General features: G+C 50.6%; 1 protein-coding gene across 2 annotated transcripts in view; it reads left to right on the top strand.

The window, feature by feature from the left end:
• Nucleotides 1–19,345, top strand: part of LOC105563666 (RNA pseudouridylate synthase domain-containing protein 2-like) — a 143,843-nt gene that overhangs the window by 102,626 nt on the left and 21,872 nt on the right. For both annotated transcript variants that reach the window (XM_012015438.1, XM_012015439.1), the window contains 2 exons: nucleotides 2,644–2,731; nucleotides 15,869–16,091. In XM_012015438.1, the coding sequence (XP_011870828.1) occupies nucleotides 2,644–2,731; nucleotides 15,869–16,091 (311 nt within the window). The remainder of the gene's footprint in view (nucleotides 1–2,643; nucleotides 2,732–15,868; nucleotides 16,092–19,345) is intronic.

The following is a 19,345-nucleotide window of genomic DNA, read 5'->3' as shown; positions in this document are numbered from 1 at the left end:
CCATTTAATATCTGTTATCTCGCTCTCGCGAGAACGAGCGGGTTGAAATAGCTGATCATTATTATAATTAGCAGTAATGCAACGGTAACTCGATGCACCGGTGCAAAAATGCGATTGTGCGCTCTATGCATTATTCAGTGTAACGCTCTGCCGAAACGATTATAGCCGAGTTAATTCGGTAAGGGGAAAAATCGTCGAGTACTTAAGCTGTTAATACACCGCGAGTGCATTATTCTTAATATCTCATCCAATTTTGCAAAAAATACTGAAAGCGCCGTGGAATTATTGTTGCTGTAGCAAGTCAATTTACGATAATGCGTCGCTGTCGCTCCACAGTTTTGACAGTCCACGACTCGCGAGGGGGATTCTCCATTTCGCTCGAATCTTTGCGGCAGTCTAATTACATTGCTGCCGGGAACGTCCGATAATTATTGATGAACACGTAAAGCCCATAGAGAAGAGTCTTTCCCGCCGTACCTATCGATACCGCCGCGTCGCCCGTGTCGTACCGCACGCCACTATGTGCCATCGAAAATTCGCGCAATGTCCTGTATAATCCGATTTACCGCCGGCCGATGCTCCCCGCGATTTCGACTAATTATTGTCTGCGTTAATTAAAACGTGTCGCGTACACGGATATTAGGATCCATTAATGTAATGCGCCGTTTGTTTCGAACGAGCGGGACGCGGCCATCCGGCGCGCCGGATGTCGTTATTAATTTTAATTAACGATCTAATTAATATGATTCCTTTGTGAGAGAGAAATCCCCCTCCTTGAAAGGGGGATTTCTCCGCTGTCGCTCTCTTGAGCGTCCGTCGCTTTGTCCCTACACGGGCCATGTGCAAGAGGCATTCGATGTGAAGAACGACTTGTCGACATGCGACTCGCTCGAGTGCGCGACGTGCGCGGTCTTGATGTCTGCTCGAATTAACGAATCGACGTTGCAACGATTCTCGTAGTAATGACCGTCGAATCCAGCGGCAGAATGCCGGGCAGGGCCGAGCCGTTCGGCCGTCGAGTCGGTGATTTGAGCTAATCGCACGTTCCGTATCACGGTTCGCCGCCGAGCCTCGAGTTAAACCGTAGACGCAAGCTGCCGGCCCGTCGGATACAAAGCGGGCGAAAATGCCACGCGCATTATGCGCGTGCACGTATAGCGAGGCTATGTGGCGTTTTACTTTTTAATTAAGCGCACGCGCTCGACGGCGCGGCGGCTCCGACGGCCGCGTTCTCGTTTCGCCTTCGTCATGCCACGTTTATGCAAAGGTGCATTTATCTCGTTACGTCGCACTCTTGGCGGCCCCGCGACGTCGTCGTCGTCGTCGTCGTCGTCGTCGTCGTGTGCTTCGGTGCTCGGCCTTAAGGCCGAGTCAGACTAGCAATTGTCGACGCGGATTGGATTGGGATTGGCGATTGTCTTCTAGTCAATGAGAGCAAAGCAGCCCGCGATTTAATCCACTCTTATTGGCTAGAGGTCAATCGTCGATCGCCAATTCCAATCCAATCCAATCCGAGTCGGCAATTGCCAGTCTGATTCGGCCTTTACGGCGCTCGCGCGTTTCTCGCTATACGTGACAATTAGTCCCGGTATTCCTTCGCCGACTTCCTCGCTCCCGCGGCCACGTAAATTTCACGCCGTTAAGAAAATTTCGTGGGGGGGTCTCGCGGCGCGGACGACGGAACTTTCGGTCGTTCGAGAGATTTACCGCCGCTATCGGGATTCATATCGGTGCGCACTGGCGCTTTCTCATAACGCGCGCGATCTTATATTGCACTCATTTCCGGGACGTACCGTACTGCGTTCCCCGTGATCGATCCGCTTCGACGGGCCGATCCCGCGCTGATTCTTCTTCGCAGATAAACGTCGCAAATAAATCGTCCACGTGATAATTCAATAACCGGATGCCGGGCTTGTTGCTGCGGGCCACCGACAATGCGCGCGAAACCGCGCCGTCGAGTTTCTATTTTCTGCCGCCCGCTGTTGTCGCGGCCCCTCGTGCCCTCTTATTGTCTGGAAATGCTGCATTTTTTGTGTGATAAATTTATCGTCGCATACGTCAGCTCTCTCTGTCTCTCTCTCTCTCTCTCTCTCTCTCTTACTCTCTCCCGCGAGCGAGCGTATGGAGCCGCCAGCCAGCCGCCTGACTAGCTCGTCCACTTATCTACTGCGCCCTTTATTTCAGTCGCAAGTGACAAATAACGCCGGCATATATATCCCCGTTTTTAATCGGGTCCGCCATAAATCCGGCATATAACCGCGATTTTTGCCGCGGATATTATTCAGCGGAGCAAAAACTGGAGCGCGGCCGCGTCTGGCGCAAAAATACAGTTTGCTCTCCCCCGAGTTAAGGACACTCGATAACTAGGGGTAACTACTCCTCGCCGCGCTGTACTTTCACACGCCGTCATCACCGCGACGTGTACGCTTCGCGGAATGACATTTATCCATTCTCGTCACTTTTGACTACCTTTTTCAGCGTCAGAAAGCCCCGGCCATTGTCTCACGAAATTCTATTGTTTTATATCTTTTACGTCCGTGTACAGGACGCAGTTATTCCATATATATATACCGGATACCGCGAAGTTGCATGCAGCCGCGGCTGACCACTCCGGTCACTTATCTACTGCGTTCTTTGTTCCAGGCAAAATTGGAAACGAAAGCGCTGAAAGCGAAGAGGCCAGGATTCACGGACGAGCGGTACAACGAGACCAGTTATTACGTGGAGCACGGTCAGTATCTTCTGTCGGATACGTTTCGTATTTAATCCGCCCGAGGCCCAAGGCCGTGCGGCTTAACGCTTCGGATTAACCGGCGGATCAACGCGTCGCCCCGCGATCTTTGTCCTCGACTGCGACTCGTGAGAGAACGCCGACGATCGTTCGCCGGATGTCAGTTTTCGTTCATCCACCGCGCATTTTGGGGATATCGGGCGTTAATGACGTTCGCCGAGAGACGGGACAGCTTCGTTTTCCAATCGGGACGCGTCCGCGCGAGAGCCACGCAAAAATGCCGCAAGCCGCTCTTGAGCGGGATCAGTTAATTTTCGGCAGTGTGTTAGCCCTACACTCGGACGTGCGAGTTCGCCGGCCACCAACGAGTCAAGTAATCGTGGATAATCCGTCGAATAAATACCAACCCGGTGCGGCAATCCGCCGCCCCCTCGCTCGTCGATGGCTCGGAATGAGGCACTCGACTGCTCCCTCGGAAGCCCGAAGCGGGGCGCGGGATGGAGCGAAAACTGCGGCGCAACAGATTTGACGAGGCGCCGACGTATTTCCGTGATCGCCATCGATTTCCAATCTCTCTCGGTTATTTTCGAATTTTCAATGAACGAAGGGCGGCCCAAGTGAGTATCGGTTGTCTCCTTCCGCGATACTACCTCGCTTGATCGATAGCCTAAAAAACGATAAATTTCGAGAACGGTCCCGAGTAAAAAATTGTTCGGGCTAATTCAGGCAGTTGGAGGGCGTATCACCAATTCGACCACCGAGGCATGTGGTAATATTTGTCGCAATAACAGTGTAAAGATGGCAGCCTCGCGTCCGTTTTTCGACCGTAAACTGCGCGCCGATTCGGGTTGTCGGCCGTAACACAGAACTGTCGATACGCGATTTTAAGTATCCCCTATCCTCCTCCCTCCAACATCTCTACACCATTGTCAGGTCGTAGGTGAATAATGGAAATAAAATTCCAAATTTCATTGGACCACAACTGGCCAAATTGGAATTCTATTGTTACACTGGCAATTTGAAGAAACTAATATTTTAAGTTTCACGACCATCAGTTCCTCGAGCGCTCGTCGCGCGGGGAGTTTTCTGACAGCTCGCGTATCTAAAATTCAAATCGAATGACACAAAGAAACGCTTATCTTAATCTTGCAACCGTGCAAAGGCGAAGCCCGTCACTCAAGGAAAAGCCTCAAAAGACCAGTGCGGTAGCGCGTATTCGCCGCGTGCGCTGATAACTCGCCCTTGTCGAACGATATGGTAGCGTACTCTTTTGTGGAATAAAACTGTCGCGTCACGTATAAGCTCCCTGCCGCGCGCAAAGAGGGAGATATATATACGTATGGCAGTTAAGTCAATTTCGACTCGGTTGCAGCTGCCTGCCGGCTCTGTCGCTGGTTTATCGTGTGCCAATACACGCCGCGATCGGAATATCCGGCACGCCCGGCGGACTCTCCGCAGCCTCCGTATTCTCGTTTCCACCCCGTGTCCGCGGGATCGGATTATCGCCGTGGACCGCCGGCGTGCGGGCGGACGTCGTGGGCTCATTATCGCCGGCAGCCGACCGGCGGTCGTGATAACGCGCGTCGCGATATCGTGTCGCCGGCGCGAGGAAAGCGGAATCCGCGAGCTGGAAATGGAGAAGCGACTGGGGAATAATTAAATTACCGTTTCGACGAGAGGGAGACTTATCGGTTCATCGTGCGCCCGATAATCAATGCGAGTAGACACTCCCGTCGCCATTCCCGAGCGCAAACCGCGACGTTTTTGCAGCTTCGATTTTATTGTTCTCTCTCCCCGTCTCTCCGTGGTGTAGGTCCTGGTAACATTCTAACAAAAAAAAAGCCTTACCGGTTTGTCGCAGCGGCCGGGAGATTGAAATTGTCCGACGAATCGCACGTCGCGAATGTAATCGCGTTATCGAACAAAAATTGTTCCTGCCGCGCGAACAATTTGTAAAAGATCTCTTAATTGCGTCTTCATCGAGCCGGCGAATCGTCGAAGCGATATATCGCAATTTTAGTGCTTTCAGCGCTCGGGGAATCTCCTGCACTTTGTGCCGGGCCGCGATACGGCGCGCGGTTAACTTTTCCAGTAGTTCGAGTCGACGCTTCTTTCGCCGAGCCATTGGCGCGATTAACGTATATCCAGCGCGAGGAGAGAAAAGCCGTGGAACCGTCTCCGGCGGGAACGATCGTTCGGCATTGTCGGATCGAGCGATACGTGCCGTACGCCGACGTGAGCTCATTATCGCGAGTTAGGGTTGCCGTTCACGATAACGGCCGTTCGCAGCGTGCGGCTGCGGCGAGAGAAAGAGAAAGATAGAGAGAGAGGGAGAGAGAGAGAGAGAGAGAAAGCGCGCGCGAGAGAGATGGAGAATAGATGAGGAGGAAGTCGAGGCGAGAATACGGAATTGCCGTCGGCGGAAGACGCGCGAAGAAAGGCCGAAAGGGAGAGAGAATGGCCGCGGCGGGGAGCGAAGGGTGCCGGGCTGGTTACAGAGACGCGAGAAAAGGGATCGATCGATCGGATATTTAGACGGGCGAATGGCAATATCGACAACCGATATCTGTTCCACATTCGAATAATAGAGCCGCGCGAACGCGCTGGGCATATCTCTCTCTCTCTCTCTCTCTCTCTCTCCCTCCCCCCCCCTCTCTTCTCTCTCTTCTCCCTCTCTTTCTCATTCTCTCCTTCCCACCCAGCGAAACAAAGACCTATTAATGCCATTCGGAAGACACGACAGCTGCTGTACATACGTTCTCCAACTACACGCCCCCTCGCATCCCCGTTCCCCGTGCATCTCGCGACCCTTAAATGCATCACGCTCGATCGAACCCGAAGACATCGCGCGCGGGATGCTTTCGGTATGCAGGTATGCTCGCGGGCGCAAGCTCGTTGTGGGAATTAAGGGCGGCGCATTGTCCAGACTAGGTCACAAGGGTTTTCGAGTCACGCTTACGGGTAAATAGTTTTCCGTTTTTCTTTTCCTCGCCGTAAGGGGAAGGGGGTTCTCGGGGTCTCTGAAGCGTACGAGCGGCTTGCAGCGGCAAGTTATTTATTTAAGAAGAGAGAGAAAAAAAACCAGGATGTTAGGAGGACGTCGGGATTTTCGGGCGACGATATTATTTAGAAGCTGATTGAAACTAGAGATTCCATTCTGGAGGATCTTGTTCGTCGAAATGGCGGCTCTGACCGTGCCCGGGATAGTGGATGGCACGTCGTAACGCCACAAACGCCGGATTTGGAAGCCCTGAAATCCGAAACGTCGGCTTACCGTCGCAGCGCGGTACACGCTGGGATCTCCGCCATCTGCGATCAACCCGATCTCCCACCCGAACGCACGCGCGCACGAGCTGCGGGCGAGAAACCGACGCGTGTTTTCTACGTGATTCAAATCTCGATCCGATCCTATCCCCACGAGTTAAGAAACCCGGCGTACGTTATCGAGCCGCGGGATCCTGGATCTTGGTAATTCAGTCCGAGCCAGCCACCTTTTCTCCTCTCTTCCCTCCCCTCGTCCGCGTCGTCTCTACGTGAAGTTTCGAAGCCGCGTTTATTCACGACGAGTGTCCCGGAGAAATCGACCAGAAGGGACTTGTTAGATAAACGAATTTGAAATGAGATAGGGATACGCCACGTCGCGTTTTGCCGCTTCGATGAAATCAAGGCGCGAGTCATCGTTCGCGACGCAACTCGAAAGTCGTCGCGTCGAATGGTCGCCAACATATATTTGCTGCACAACGGAGCGGCATTGTACCTCCTCGCGCTACAATCTGCCAACACGCGCCTCTCTAATTGGCCACGAAGACATTTCTCGCTGCTTTGAGCCCGCCCCGAAGACGAGCTCTTGGCATCCGCCGACGTTCCTCGCGAAGGTAGAATATGCTGGCAGCCCTTCGCGGCTGCGGGAACACGAGCTCCTTCGACGCCCACCTGCTCGCCGGAAGATCTCTCGCGCGATTTTCTACGTCATCCGGCAGACGCTGCAGACTGGTGTTAGAAGGTGGCGGGCTGATGCGACATGTATCATCGCTGGAATTGACTTCGCCATATTAGACGTACGCGCTAACGACGTGCAACGTTTTTATCACAAAGATAGTTTTTCACTTTACAGATTTCCCACTGACCAAATTGATTTACAACGCCAGTGTTTTCTTGAACATACCTGGCATTTTTTAATAATACAGAAAATTTGGTATCCCTTTCTAAAAACGAGATGTTACCAGCGCAAATGTCGTTAATATCGAACAGTTGAGGCCTCTTTTCCGCGATTGGTTTTCTCGAAACGCGGTGTGATTCACTTCTCTTTTAGATTCGTGGTAAATGAAGATTTGCAATTTAGAAATATACATTTGTATACACCAACTATTGAGGTGAAATCTCTAATCTTAGTAATTAGAACTTAAGTAACAACGATTTTTGTTTCGAAACATTTTCTCGATTGATAAATTACTTTTTATTTTAAATTGACATTGCGCATACAATTGCTTCTTTGCACGTATATTATATATACATTATATATATGTAATTCGTAAAAATATGCAATGCTCAACCACAAACTGCGCGCCGCGAAGCGCGCGTTTTGTCGTTATCAATAAATTTTCTGTACCCTATACCCTATATAAAAAAAGGCGTGCTAAGTCGATAGTCGAAAGTCTCGAAGTATTGTCGTCGCTTTTCCGAGATGCCGATTGGCTGTCTCGCTTGTGCGATACGACATGCTTCAGTCGTGTTATTTGCAGCATGCCAGCGAATTTTTAGAGAGAGCAAATGGCGCGCGCGAACCACGCGCTTGTGTTGTCTAGTTATTAAAAAATGCCATTGAAGAATTCTCATTAGTTAATTTATTTAATTGTTGACAGAGTTTCGCGTACAGATAGCTCTGCCGAGCTATCACAGGTCGCTCTCTATGTATTATTGTATAATTATTCGTTGACTCTCCCGGGAAAGTGACACGTCTCTTTCATTCGCTCGTCTATTCAATTTATTTTACAATATTGGATTTCTACGTCGCGCCGGACGGGACGAAAGAATTCGATGGTGGATATCGGAAATTAATACGAGCGAGGCTCGGCTGAATCGCTTAATTGGTTAATTAACGATGTAGCAGAAATGAAATCGCAAACACCCGGCCGGGGGGGGGGGAGGAAACGTTCGGGGGGAGAATGACGCTCGCGAGCGTACCCTGCGACACGAATGCTACATCTCGAGATTGTAACTCGCGCGATGTAATATACTCGGAGGAAGATAGTGACTGTAATAGAAGTCAGGCCGCCGTCGAATCGAGATATAGGACCGTAAGTTTGCTCGGTGTTTTACGAGCTTCCCACTTTGATGCCGGCGAACTTCCCCGATCATGGGGAAAATAGGGAGGTGGAGTAGGAAATGGAGCGCGTATTATTTCGAGCAGTAAATTTTTCCCACCTGCGCCGCGCGCTATGAGCCGATGTACAAATTTATCCGGGATACGAATCAAATATATATGTATGACACCAGAGACCCATTTTTATCCAAGGAGGAGAAGAATGGCGAAACGTGTCCGCTCTATTCGTAAGGGGAGACTACTCGCGAGAGGTCGTCGCATTACAGACGACCTGATTCATATTTCATATTTATACACCCCTCCTCTCTTCCCTTGTTCCGCATATTTAATTCATCGCATGTAGAACCAACGAAAACAACCTGTGCGTGACGAAGAATTCGTCTAACTTCGCGACCGCGCGGCCTGTGTGTTGGTTCACGGTAGTTCGTGCTTCATCCTGTACTTAGCGGAGGACAAACAGAGATCGTGTGCGCGATATACGGAACGTCGGCCTAAGCCAGATCCTGTACGTTGATTGACTAAGTATAACGATGAACTACTTGGCCGTAATAATTCGCTTAGAGATCTTTACGTGGCGCAATCGTTAGATCGACGCATTGGATTAAACGACAGATTTAGAACACGGATTAAATGCCCAGGGCGATATAGCGCGCTGCAAGAAAGGAGGGGAAAAAAAACGGTCGTTATTCTACACGGCTGACGCTTTAAAATCCGAGTCAGCTCCGCGCACTCTCGGCGGCGATACGGTAATGGCTGAACGCCATTCGGGGGGTGTGAGGGGGGGTTTCGCGATTTTAAAAATGGTAGTCGACACGATTTTTGATTAACCCGCGAACGATGGACGTGCGCGCGAAAGCGTTAACGATACAGCGATATAAATTTTTTTTTTTATTCCATTCGCCAGTCGATATTACTCGCGATACATCAGGCAACGCGGGAGCTCTCGTTTCGGCACAAATAACACATGATTGTTTATTGCGGCGGCTATCGTTACGCAAGATTTGCCGAGAGATAAGGGCTCGTGGTCGGTCCGCAACGGTACATTACTCTTGTAAGTAGTAACGCTCGATCAGAGATCAGCCCTGGTAGGAAATTCCACGCGCGCGCGCGCGCGCACACGTCACGATGATTGAAGTATACGATTAATATTTTCGATCGGCTGTTCTCGTAGCTTTCCCCATTTCGATCTTACGCGATAGCGGTTGCGCGTGTCGAGGCTCGCTCGCGAAGATTGGCGTGTATCATCGTCCCACGTAAGAGCGTGAAAAATCTCGTCCTGCCATCGCGGAGAACGCGCGTCGATCTCGGTCGCGATGAAACTTTTTTACAATGCCTTATTATCCGGTTTCACAACGATAAATTCCCTTCCTGTATCTCCGCGTCTTACACGCCGCAGTCCACGACCTAGGCTAATCTTATCTCCGCGCGAATTATACACGCCCGCCCGCAGACGGTAACACAAGCCCCCGAATTTACTGGCGAGCGGGGTATCGAGATTACGCGAAATTCGCGTGCGGTGCGATGATCCGCGGGACAACACACATTGAACGGCGTCGTGTTGCGCGCGATGCATACGGCGTGACCGTAAATTCGGGTGCTCCCGCGATAACGCTCGTTCGCGGAAGTGCGCGATAACGTGCATTTAACGCGGGGGGGGGGGGGACGGGGGGGGAGAAGAAAACATTTTCGAAGAGAGACGCGCGGAATTCGATCGAGTTCCAGTTAAGAAGAGAAAAACACCCTCGCGTCCCCGATCGACGGACCTTCTCCGTCACGTAGCGCTCGTGCGCGGACTCGCCGGTCACCCCGTGTGTCGCGTACGCGACATCCTCCGCGTATTCAGGCGTCGCGTCTCGGCCGCGCGAGCGAGATACGGCTCCTCACCACCATCCCACCCGCATGGGAGATACGCGGCTTTATGCGTGTTACGCGAAATAAACAGCTGGCGGTTTTTACTTGGCGGACTGGCGACAGAACACGGTTAAGGATTTAAGACGATAAAACATTTATGTGTGTACGTATGTGCGCACAGAAACGCACACTTCGAAAATACACGATGCTTTTTCTCTGTTTCTCTCTCTCTCTCTCTCTCTCTCTCTCTCTCTCTCTCTCTCTCTCTCTCTCTCTCTCTCTCTCTCTCTCTCTCTCACAGTCTCTCTTTCTTTCTTTCTCTGTCTGTCTGTTTCTCTCTCGCCTTCCATGTGGAAGGCGAAATGCGCCGGGGTGTTATGAATTATACATGTACAAGCCGGAGATCGATACGGTATTTCGAGAGTAGGATCGCGACCGGTTTAAGTCATATTTTATTATCGCCGTTTGTTCGGATGCACGAATGCCGGAGAATAAAAATGTAACGGGTTGACGTGTGCATAACAGGGACGGCCGATTTCCGTGGAGAGGGATATTAAATGTGCAGATCCGCGAGACCCGGGTGAATCCGGTGTACGCGCCCGGTTGCGGCACCGAGATTTATACGGGCAGGTTGATTGGCAAAAGGAAAAAGGGAGTTTTACACGGTATTTAAAGGTAGGAGAGAGCCTCCCCCCGGTGTGCATACACACGTTCGAAGCGTGGAGCGGAATACATTACGAGCGTGGATTGTAACGCTGATTCGAAGATTGTTTCCGTTTACACGTATATGTTCCGCGCGCATATTTCGCAGCCCGTGGCGATGCACTCTTGCGATGTGCCACGTATACGCCCAAGTTTTCCATACATTTGCATACGGCGCGTAACGCCATTAAGGACTTTTCCGGTCGCGAAACGGCACTTACAATCTTCCCCAGAATACACGGCGTCAAATATTTAGCGATGTCCCGATACCGTTCGCTGGCACGCCGGCCCATGAATTTCGCAGGGACACGCGATTATTTTCGTTGGATTTCTCTCGCGGGAGCTTCTTCTGCACCGCCGGGGTGGCGTTTTCGTCCGACCGTGAATTATATCCGACGGTAGACAGGCAAATGAAAGATCGATACTCGAATGTAAACAGCTAAGTGTCAAAATCAACTGATCAGTAAACTTTTTAAAGTAGAGAATGGACGCCAAGAATATCGCTGCGTTAGCGTTGTGGTGAAAAGTATTTCTTCCTGCCGATAGAACGGACGCGTTCTCGCGCTATTTCTTCGTTAATCTCTACACTGACAGAAAAAGGTGGTTGCAGTTACCACAATCTCACTATAATTTAGTAGTCATTTTAGTAGCCAATCACATTTTTATAATTCTCCCAACTACGTAAGTTACCGTTGACCTAACAATGTATTATATTTCTCATAGACACAATGTTGGTCCATGCAACTTACGATATGGTTGTCATAAACCATATCGTAAGTCGTGAATAATAGGTAAAAGCTGATATTTTTCGGGAGATTTCGAAAGAAAGCAGCGGTGTCCGTGGACTTGAACTCGGATCTTTTCGTTCATTTGTTTACTAAGCAGCGCACATTTCTCTGCGCCACACTCGCCACATCTTACGTATCTTACGCATCTTGCGTGATTCGATTAAAGAGATCACGGAAACAGAGAGAGAGAGAGCGAGAAAGAGGGAGAGTGCGTACATGTGTCGCGATCAGTCGTGCACTTTGAACGACGGGCGAGAGAAGAGACTCGCCGCAAAAATGCGAGTCGGACGAGCTGCGACGGAGGGTGTTTACTCCCGTTGTAAAAGCGGCCGTTGCGTATACACGGGCAGCGGAGTGCCACGTTGTGTGCGGGGCAGGATCGATAGCGAATGAAACCCAAAGCGGCCCACGACGACACCGCCATTGGTTTGCTACTCGTAAAACAAGGCGTCGTTCCAGACGGGCGGGACGTTAAGGGCTCGGGGTCACCCCCTCGAGCCCTCCGTAACCCCGTGAGCTGACTCACGCCGAGACGTGCCTTCGTTTTCCCCCCTGACTTTCTGAAAGCACGGCCTGATGCGGCCGATAATCGATACCGGGAATCACTCGGTTTTCTACAAAATTAATAGCTCGCGTTAGAGTTTTTGCGGCGCGCTCTCCGCCCCCCGGAGAAAATTTCGACCACTCGGCGTTCAATCTGATCACATTACACGCGCGGCAGTGATATATTTCGATAATATTATAAATAAGATAGTAAAGTCAACGCTCGGTCAACTATAATCCGCGATTTATATTCGCCACGTCTTTCGCTTCGCGAATATCTCGATGATTAATTTTATTAAAGTTTGCCCTAAAACCGGCTGAAATATACATATAAATGGCACTATTGAAACGATACATCAAACGGCAATGGTACACTGATAGAAAAATATGCAGTATTTGAAACTATAATTGCATAGTAAAAGAATTATAGTCAGGAATATCATTTTTTAATTATTACTATAATATTAGTAATAGCAACTATACAGACACAGTGGTGCCAGCTATTAAAAAAATTTACTATAAAATATCAGCTTCTATTATTCTGTTAAAATATCCAGCTAATGAATAGTAAATTAGTGAATTATTTTACGAGTGCAAAGTGACGTAACCAACAAACATAGTGAACGCAATGTATATATGATAAAAAGCAGGGAATATTATTATACTTACAATATAAATACGATTATTACTATTACATATAGTTATTCGAAATTTTACTTGTGGTTGTTATCGCAATATTTATAGTATATACCTAACCAAATTAAAAGCTCGTTTTGGTTTGTGACAACCATATCGCAAGTTGCATGGACCAACATTGTTGTGTCTATGAGAACTATAATACATTGTTAGGTCAGCCGTAACTTACGTAGTTGGAAGAATTATAAAAATGTGGTTGGCTCCTGAAATAACTGTAAATTATAGTGAAATTGTGGGTAACTGCAACCATTTTTTTCTATCAGTGTAGAACTTACCCCGGTCGCGGTGACTTTAGCCGCGCTCCTTTACAACGAAGCACTCGAAAGACCCTTCCTTCTCAAACCGCTTGCGTCAGACATTTTGATTTCTCCGGCCGGGTGTTTCTCGAAAATCAATTCCGCGCGGCAACGGTCGGGATATCTCGCACTCGATGGGAAAAGAGATTTCCGTGGCGAAATTCTGCGGGCGTTCTGGGCGGATGTTCCGTGCGCGGAGTATCGACGGGGAAGCCGAGGGCGCGCGGATGATGTTACCGAGAGCGAAACGGGGAGGACGGGCGGAATCGACTGCGAGCGATGTCGGGGGAGAAACAAAGGGAGCAAGAAAGTATTGCGGTAAGACCGGGGGTAAGTTGTCGGGGGTCTCGGGAACAGCCTCGACATCGGGGGCAATTACTGGGCCGCTGCAATGAATACCGGCGGTCCCATTGGTGTGTAATAGCGTCGTAATTGCTTTAAGCCATGGCTGTACGGAGGATTCGATAGAATCCACGATCGTCTGAGAATAAACGAACCGAGGGAAAAGTGACTCTTTTAATTGCGCGACATTACCGGACGACACTTGGCCGTAATCGTTACGTTCTTATTAATCCGAGGATATTTTCGTTACGCAGTTCAGAGGAGATTCACTCGATGCAGCTCGCGGCGTAGCAGAACATTTTTTTATTGCCCATTCATATCAACGTGTACTTCTGACGTCTCCATAATGCGAATTCCTCGCTGAAGATGATATATTTCTCAGCGCGACGACCTGACGTAGAGCTCTCTTCCTTACGGTCTATAAGCAGATTGCCTAATCTTCTTTTTTCCTTTCTTTTTCTTTTTTCTCTCTCTCTCTCTCTCTCTCTCGCGCGCGCGCGCATGTCCCTTTTTTCCCTCGTATGCGCGAAGACGATTTCCTTCCGCTTCTCGAGAGGTTCTTGGCTAAACGACCGCGTCCCGATGGTTCTATTCCTCGAAAGCTCGAAAGCTCGAAAGCTCGAAAGCCCGAGAGGGATCAATCGTTCACTCGGTCCGTGCCGAACGCCCTGAGAGCATGGCTAGCTCTTTCGAGACATTTCGATTGTCAAATGACCTCCGCCTCCTTTAGTTCCGGCGAAGAGTGCTACACAAGTACCGTCGTCGACGTTCCGAAGGCAATTTAATTAAAGTAACTTCAGCCAGGCGAGAATACGGGGGTTTTCCTTTCCCTCGCCAACTGTTTCTGTTTATTCAGGATCTCCTATGCGCGCCGATTCGATCTCGCACAAAAGTCAAGCCCCTACCCAGCTGGCTCATCTCGCGAAGTAGAACCGCGTGCGGTCTCTTTGACGCGAATGCGTTTTTGTTCTCCGCCTCCAATTTTCCTTCGTCGACCACTTGAAAAGTCTTTGTGTAAAGCGCGCGCGCGCTCCCGTTATTTCTCTTCACCCGCGAGGAGACTCGACCTGCTGGAATAAATTAATTCCTCCTCGGATATACAGTTGAAAATTGCGGCAGTCGCGGAATGATCCGTCGTCAACGGGAATACACGTGCGGACTGAGTAAAAATATCTCTCAATTTTTTTTTTTCAAACGAAACTTTTACGCCAAACGCGATACGAGGCGCGGAGTAATTCCACGCTCTTTTCATTTCAAACGTCAGACGTTCGTTAATCCCCTATAGGCAGGGCCGTCTCTTAAACAACGGCATTCTCGTGGCGTGACGCGGGAAAAGGCGCCTTTGACGCGCCTGGACGCGCGACGGGACATTAATCAAGCCTTCCCTCGGCTGTTCGTCTTTTCTTTTCCGATCGGGAAAACAGCCGGGAAGTCGCGCGACGCGAGTCCCACGGCGAAGGGGACTCGAGATCGAGTGGGACGCGCGGCGCGTTTCGAAACGTGTGGCGAGCTACCTTGAGGGCGGCCGACGGACAATGAAGGAAGCCATTTCGGGGTCGTAAAATCCTCCGGAGTGTCTCTCCTAAGCCGGCGAACGGTACGTTTGCGTCCGTTCCGCCGGTCGATTTAACTGTTTCAGTATCGACTAATAAAAAATTACCTCGGCGGAAGGACGCGGGCGGGATGCGTTCCATATCGGAGAATAATTTTTAAAGATATCAAATTATTCAATCAAGCGAGCGAGTGATATGACGCGCGCATGAATTCATAAAGCGCTGTATATCTTTCATTAACCCCGCGCCGGGGGATCCTCTTCTCTCTCTCTCTCTCTCTCTCTCTCCCCCTCTCCCTCTCTCTCTCTCGCACGCGCGGGGAAGCTGAGAAAATTATTCCTCTTATCCGGGCTTATTAATCAACTTCCCGACTCGCCTCTCGCTTTTCTCCCTGGGCGAAAATCTCATTTGAGGGCGACGCGTAACGAAGATTCGAACCGACGGATTAATTTCCACTTAATGCGGGAGAGAAAGAGAGCGCGAGGAAAAACGAAAATCCGGAAATAACGCGGTCCGCGCAAGAAGCGTTTGAGGCACGAATCTCCAAGTCAATCGCTATCGGAGTAACAGGATGTTCCAGAAATTTAAATACGCCCTTTCCCCCCTTCTTTTTACCGCGGCGAGAGACAGGAGGAAGAAAGATGCGATCGATCTTATGTTAATCCCGAACGGGGATTTCGCCCGCGAGAGCAATCGTCCTCGGAGGCGCGGCGGGACGGTAATAGACTCGCAAATAACAGCGACATTTTTACGTACCCGCGCGCGGTGTGATTTATTATGTGATTCCGCTTCCACGACATTATATTCTCGTAACTCACATTCGCCCGCTCGCCTTGGAGCACGCTCGGCGCCAACTTGGATGCTAATCTCCGATTAATTGCGGGCGAGTGCCCGCGGCGATCGCGCGAATCGTTTCGTAACGTATAGCTAATATAGCCCGTTAAACCTCGTGACATTTAAAGACGGGCTTACGGGATCCGAAGTAATTATCGCCCTCTCTCTCTCTTATCGCTCTCCTCATGGTCGTCCTCTGTGTGTTTCAGGCCTCCGTAAGGTATATCCCTATTACTTTACCTTCACGACATTCACGAAAGGTCGATGGGTCGGCGAGAAGATCCTGGAGGTCTTCGCGAGGGAATTCCGCGCTCATCCAGCCGAGGAATACGAGAGATGTATTCGCGCCGGCACCCTCACGGTCAACTATCAAAAGGTGGACGTCGATTACAGATTACGGCACAACGATCTCCTGGCCAACGTCGTCCACAGGTACGTGAACGTTCCGCGCCGCGCCGGATGCGCTGTCGTTCCCTCCGCGTCGTGCAATTGATTTTTGCGAGCGTTTGTCACGCGTCGTCGCCGTCGCCCTCGTCCTCGTCGTCCTCGTCCTCGTCGCCGCCGGCACGAAAGCCTGTTCTCGCGACTTCTCGCGGAAAATGTCAAGCGACTATTGTGAGAAAGGCGTCGTCGACTCGTGACTAAAGTTTGATTGAATCGCGAAGAATCGGCGGCATCGAGTGCCGAGCTGGAGAAAACTACACGAGCGTGCACAGAAACGTTCGGTTTCCACTTAGAAGCCTCATTCAATCGCAAACACGTAATCGCGCGCTGCTTAAAAGCGGACGTTGTATCCTTCTCTTCTCCCCACCCCTCCCCTCAACCCCTTTTTTTTTTATTAATGGAGTTTAGTAGATTGCAGATGCATATTTAAAATGGCATTTCATAACAACCAAAGTGCTGTACGTGTTATTCGATAAAAGGCACGTTCCTTTATCCATTTATACAGGGCGCACGACACGTAGCGCCCCGGGGGTTGCTCGGTGGCGCTTTAAATCCACTTTTTTTCTCGGCGGAAGCTTGTTTATCGGTCGACGCGGGAATTTCGGCCGACGTCGGGCGGACTGCGGCGTACATATTTAACGAAGCCTATTGGCCCGGTATAAATCCAGGTTAGCTTCCGCAGGAATTTACTTTGATTTCAGAAGAGCCCCGGGAATTTGGCGAACCTTGTCAGGCGCGCGCAAATGAGATCGGGTTTAATTTCAGGAATTTCCGGGATATCCGCTTAAAGGCTTGGGCTTGGCCCGCGCCTGCGGTATGCAATGTATCATTGTGATCGACAAGTTGTACCGCGCGCTGAGAAGGATCATCCTTATCTCGCGTATGGATTTTTAGTTTGCGCTCTCGTCTGGCGCGTGTATCCGCGGGATGGGAAGGGGGAGGGGGGTGGAGAGGGTAGGGGAGGGAGGGGAGGTATGACGTAACGAGATGCGATCGACAGGCCAGCCGCGGAGTCTGTGTTTGCGCGCGTTACGTTATATTATGCGGGGAGGCTGTCTAATGCGGATCAAATTTAGTTGATTTACACGAGACGGAAACGCATGCGTGGAAAGCGGCTCAGCTAAAGCGGACAACATCGGATTAGTGCCGGGATTACAGCGGTGCTTGAAACAGAAGTCTAAAATGCATAATCCGTGTATAAACGGTTTAATTCGCGCACGCCAGAGCGCATCCGTTATTCGCAATGCGGGAAAGATGCGCGGCAGAGAAGATCTCGGGCTGTCTCGCGAGAAGAGGACCCTTTGGGTGTTGCTTTTTCCCCCCCCCTAAACAAAATAGGACGCGAGAGATCCACGAGGGGGGGGGGGGGGCGGCACGGAACGATGTAACGCGTCGGAAACGATGGCGTGCGGTCGAAAGGCGCGGCGGTGGGTCCAACGAACTCGTAAATCATCCGCCTCTCCTTACTCGGAGCGGCGTAGATAAGAGGAGCCTCGGTGAATCTTCCTCGCGCGAGGCCGAGGAAGCCACATGGCCGGGAACTCGTGTGATTATCCTTGGCACGGATATATAAGAATCTAATATGCTGCGCGCGCGCACGCTCTCGAGCGCGTGCTTTTTAAACGCGCCAACGCTCATCGAGGCTCCCTCGCGCTATCGGCGCCGGTTATCGCGGGAACGTGGATGCGCCGGTAGCAGAGGCTGCTCGAGATAAGGAGCCTCGAGATTCAGCGAGCGCCTCGCGAAGATGAACGCGGTCGTATTTCGAATCGGAGAGAAGAGTGAGGGAAATATGAAATATAATTCTCTCTCTCTTTCTCTCTCTTTCCGTCGTCGCCATATTCGTCGTCGCGAGCGCGGCGGTCCTTGCTGACGCTGACGTACGGAAGCTGGATTAAATTATTTCACGTCTCGCGCGCCGCTAATACGGTCCGCCCGCTTGCATGCTAATTCCAGCAATTATCCCGGCAATTGTACTTTTCAGGCGCGCGCTCGCGCGACACGCGGACCACTCGTGTCCTACATCTCGCCGCGTGTCTCCGCCGCTCATTACAATGGCAAATTCCGGAGTTAATTCGCTGCTCGCGAGAGCGATATTTCTTTTCTTTTTTTTTCCACGCCGATCTTTCACGTCGACGCGACGTGCGAGCCGACGACGTCGCCCCGGGCGAGTTTCCGCGCGTCGATTGAGTTTCCGACGGGCGAGCGAAGTTTAATCGGGCGAAGGCCGGACTGGAGAGGAGAGTAGTCGCGTAGCCGCTTTAGTAATAAACAATTAGGTGCATCGCGCAACCGGAGGAGATCGTGAAAACGGCGCGTTCGGGAGATAAAGCGGGAAGACCCTCGCGCGGAGAGTCCCGGATTCTCTTCGCGCATACGAACAACCGTGCGGCTCCTCGCGATTAATCTCGATCGCTGAGACACGTCTCGTCTTTCCCGCACTCGGGAGAGACTCCGCGATTAAAACAGGGGGATCGCAAGTGTAATCTAGGTCAGTTACTTACGTTATCGGAACAATTACGTTACGCGCGCGTTGCGTAAAGACGGAATACGCGTAACGGGGGAGGCGCAACATCGCCGAACCGACCGCGGATTGTTACGATGGTCGGACAATTGCGGAGATGGATGGAAAATAAATTGGCGGCCTGTAACACCACCTGTGCCGCCGTTGGCTAACGTCAACGGGGATAACTCCCGTGTTGTTATGTCACGTCTCGGTATGCACTCGCGAGCCGTTACGGCGCGTGAGACGTGCGAAAATTTCGCAAAACGCCATTGTGTCGAAAGGAGAGCATTTCTCGAAGAGGCGAGAATGCGCTCGAGGGAACGCTCGCTGTGAATTTTCGCGCGAAAGAAAGCTTGGCGCTACCTACCGCTACTTGTATTGTTCTTGCAAAATATTATAATTGGATCCTTAAGACGGGTACCGTTATATCGCATCGGCACTAGCGCATTGGTATTACGCTGAGAACAGAGGGTTCGCTACCGTAGCTAATCATGATTTGCTACACTGAGAAAAATTTCCATCGGCTAAACCAATGAAAAATATCGTTACCGATGGTTAATTTTTCCGATTAAATTACGTGTATACAGGGTGAGTCTTTCCATATCCGACAAAATTTTTGAGAAGGTAGAACGGATCGAGATGAATGGAAATGTCCTGTACCATTTTGCAATTTTCGTAATAGTTAACGAGTGATTAATTATTAAAAATCGTTGTCTTAGGCCGGCCTACCGCCCAA

The sequence above is a fragment of the Vollenhovia emeryi genome, unplaced genomic scaffold, assembly GCF_000949405.1.
Source record: "Vollenhovia emeryi isolate VEMERY1.0 unplaced genomic scaffold, V.emery_V1.0 DF939172.1, whole genome shotgun sequence".
NCBI classification, from domain to species: Eukaryota; Metazoa; Arthropoda; class Insecta; order Hymenoptera; family Formicidae; genus Vollenhovia; species Vollenhovia emeryi.
Note: the sequence above shows the minus strand (reverse complement) of the source record. Positions and strands in the feature narration are given on the sequence as shown.